The sequence below is a fragment of the Sphaeroforma arctica genome, assembly GCF_001186125.1.
Source record: "Sphaeroforma arctica JP610 unplaced genomic scaffold supercont1.1481, whole genome shotgun sequence".
Taxonomy (NCBI): Eukaryota; class Ichthyosporea; order Ichthyophonida; genus Sphaeroforma; species Sphaeroforma arctica.
The window spans coordinates 1-4,175 of NW_014039077.1; the positions used below are offsets into that span (position 1 = coordinate 1).

Here is a 4,175-nt window from a genome sequence, read left to right on the forward strand (position 1 = left end):
CAGTCGGGTTGTTTGTTGCTTTTGAACCTATGTTTTGCTGTATGGCAGGTCAGGGCCTCTGCTGTCTTATATTGGGCACTTCGATAGGAAGATATTCTTGCATCTTCTCGTACGACTGGCATACATGTCTTATGACTTGGGCGGGGGGTCAGTCGGGTTGTCGGTTGCTGTTTAAATTAAGTCTGGCTGTATGACAGGTTAGGGTCTTGACTGCCTTACGGCAGACCGCCGAGTATCTATCCTTACAGCTCTTGCACAAAGTTTACTTAATATCAAACATGGGGCATTCAGAGTTTAAAATTAATACTATATCTACAAACATCGAAGGCTCTGATTCTGAAATACAGCATATGATCGCTTTAGAGCACAAAAGCTTTATTCTATTTTAGCCAGCTTTACAATTTCGGGATGAGCGACTGCAGCTTTGAGGACGTTCGCATGGAGATCAGCTCTCCGATTACACCCGTCTGACTCACGATTCTGCCGAAGAAAGATATGGATTCTAATTAGTACCAGAAACATATGATAGTGCACTGCAACACTCTTGAATCTCGTGACTCACGATTCTGCCAAAGATAGATAGATATGGGTTCTTAATAGTGTATAAAACATATGTTGGTTCATTTCAAACCTTGAATCTCAGACAGATAACGACCTCTAACAGTATACAACAGGAACAGACCGCAGACGTGTCATTAATATCCCTGATTCATGAGCTGATGGGCACCATTGCTAATATAACAGGCGCAACCACGATGCATGTAGTGTATACATGTATATATATAAATATATGAAAAGAAGTCTTTAATATACGGTCTTTATAGTGAGTACTTACCTAGTGCATACTGAAAAATGTCGATGTCTATTTCAACACAAGTCTATAGTGAGTACTTACCTAGTGCATACTCAAATATGTCTACGTCTATTTCAACACAAGTCTTCATAGTGAGTACTTACCTTGTGCCGAGGGGCTCGTTCTTCTGATTCACCAGGATGCACGCGTTGTCACCGAATACGATCTGTCGTCCATCGATTCCCTTTTGTCCTTTCTGAAAGTCGATACAGATGAACAAAAGTACTAAGTTTGAACTCTTTAACGCGATAGGAGAAATGGACCAGAGTTCTATACAAATTAACAGAAGTACTAAATTTGAACTATTTAAGAGTTTCATACAGAATAACAAAAGTACTGAGTTTGAACGCTTTAACGCGATTACCGGAATGATCCAGAATTTTAAAGTAATCCAGAGGTATGAGCGAGTGCACACTGTTGTTGTGATGAGGGGATATGATACGTAAATCGTACCTGCCATCGCCACAAATCACCATGCAAGTACAGAGCTGCAATTACTATATAACAGATACTTGGAACCAAAAGCGATCCCCAACACTTATGGTCAAGCATCCATACGGGAAGTCTCGTGATTCAACATAATATTAACACAATACACAGAACCCCGTTGTTCGGTTAGGGCTGCCACTCACCTTGCACCGCACGACAAGAGCGCGGCGAACGTCTCCTTTCGCTGCTTGTTGTTTTGTCTGTCAGAAACATGTATTACGGGAATTAGTTTGTGTGATTCTGCCAAGCATGAAGATATATCCAAACCCCTCCATGAGAAATATACCACGGATTAGACTGTTGCAAAGAAGCTATCTACACGTAGCGTAGGAGATGGATATATAAATAGAGGGTTGCTGATTGCCTTGGATCGCACAGAAAGCATAGGGGTGTACACAAAGCATCAGATGGATAGTTCAAGGCAGGATGTTTATATGTACGTATGACCTGCCTTGTACTCGACCGCAAAGACGGCACTGGTGAAAAGAATAAACGTTAATATCGCGCCGCGGGTAGCCCCCTGTACGATGACTCATATCAAATCTTTAAAACCCAAGCAATGTCACACAGACGAATACGCCACACCCCATACTGGGACAACTACGGCTGGCGCTGAGGCCGTCGTGGTGCGATATGCGATTGTAATTTGGACACAATCGGTCCGTATCAAATAGAATGGGACATGCGATTGTAAATTAGACACACTCGATCCGTATCAAATAGAATGGGACGTGCGATTGTAAATTAGACACAATCGGCCCGTATCAAATAGAATGGGACATGCGATTGTAAATTGGACACAAGCGGCCCGTATAAAATAGAATGGGACATGCGATTGTAAATTAGACACAAGCGGTCTGTATAAAATAGAATGGAACATGCGATTGTAAATTAGACACAATCGGTCCGTTCAAATAGAATGGGACATGCGATTGTAAATCGGACACAAGCGGTTTTGTAGCATAGAATCGGGCGTGCGACGGCTACAGCAAATTCATACGCCATTGTAGTGCGCAAGGCTAAGGAGTTTTCCATACCAAACGGTTCGTACAGAAAACACTCATATTTGGGACAAAGGCTAAGAAGTTGGGATACCTATAACAAACAACAAGGCAACAAACAACAAGGCGGGTACAGTGGGAAGTACGGTAGAACTCTCCATACGAATGGGTGTGGTATACAAGATAACAGGGTGGGGTGGGTGTCCACACGAAGACTCATGGCATATATATATGGCTACGGTTGAGCGCATTTTAACTGTCAGCGAAAAAAAACTCCCTGATAAATGTATGTGACTGAGTTTATAATGTACGTGACTGAGTTTTACGGTATAATCGGTAGTCCAATCGCACTTCCACATCGATCACAACACGAGGCCGATTTCCCATACACCCATCGAACGGACAAAATAAACGTTGCAATAAACCAAGTACACGCACTGCACACAAGACATCTCCTTCACTTACGGTGGTCGTAGGTAGCTTTCGCGTAGTTTTCACAGAAACCACGATGAGATCTCCGATCGCCGACGCCTTCTTAGGCCCGCGCAAGGACTTGATACACTGAGTGAGGTGTGCGTGTAAAGCACCCCGCAAAAGGATTCAAAGTGTTATGAGATATAAGGAACTACATATATCGTCAAACAAAGCAACTTGTCAGCCTTTTTAAGAAATTATATAGAACTAGATATATGTATGTTGTATTTTTTTCCTCCGTATTCCGAAGAGAAAAGCTACTTGTTGCGGAGTGTGCGAGTCACACCAAATAAATTTGCTGTGTTTTTTCCGTGTATGAGACGCATTAAAAATCATTTGTTTATGCGTTCACGGTAAACGTTAACACTACACATACTACACTAGTTGTACCGATTGGGACTTCACATGGGTGTACGTTTCGGGTGAGCAGTTTATTATTTTTACGAAAGAACGTATAACATCCATTCACCAGCAGTGCAAAAGCGCATCCACCAGAAACATGTATATGGATGTAAAAGTGTACCAGAAGTATGTATATAGATGTAAAAGTGTACCAGAAATATGTATATAGATGTAAAAGTGTACCAGAAGTATGTATATAGATGTAAAAGTGTACCAGAAGTATGCATATGGATGTAAAAGTGTATCTGCGCGTGTAATCCTGTGAAGAACCTTAGAACGCCGGAGGAGGGTGCAGTGGTAAAAGACTACGACACATTGCACGCGTGTGCGTATCGGGTCAAAGTACTGCCACGGAATATGAGGGCCCGATGAAGCATGTACATACGAACATAAGAAAGATCACTGAAAGTACTCAGAAACAAAGCGAGTTGGCAACGTTTTAAATTCCAGCACATTAATCAGTTGGATAGGACTATATACTGAATGTTGATGGTTCGTTTATGCCGAAAATAAGCGGAATTCTGGAAATGCCGATGATAACATGATAGAAACAATGGTCAGAGGCAATCAGATCTACAAACAATAGAACACAGTCAGCAAGTGATATGTTAACACCACAACATCAATACAGTTCCCATCAATTTATGTTTATGAACCCAATTTCAGTCTAGAAATAACACAGTGGAATTTATGCAAAAAGTGCAGGTAGTTATGATACATTGGTTAAAACAATTAATTCAATAAACACTTCGTTAAAAATCATTTGAGCAGATACTTTTAGTGCTCCTAAAAAAAAGGATAATTACTATCAATAGCTCGCCCAGAACAGACAATTGCGTAAACACCTAGCGATGCTATATATGGTAAATGTTATATATCATATATATATATATACATATATATATATATATACATATGTATATATATACATATACATACATACATACATACATACA

At 40.7% G+C, this 4,175-nt stretch overlaps 1 protein-coding gene across 1 annotated transcript; it reads right to left on the reverse strand.

Annotated features, from left to right (window-relative positions):
- Positions 1-395: 395 nt before the first annotated feature.
- SARC_10998 (hypothetical protein) lies at positions 396-1,313 on the reverse strand (the record flags this gene model as incomplete). The annotated part of the gene is made up of 3 exons (XM_014294929.1): positions 396-480; positions 958-1,123; positions 1,307-1,313. The coding sequence occupies 3 exons, from the start codon at positions 1,311-1,313 to the stop codon at positions 396-398; spliced, it is 258 nt and encodes an 85-aa protein (XP_014150404.1).
- Positions 1,314-4,175: the final 2,862 nt, after the last annotated feature.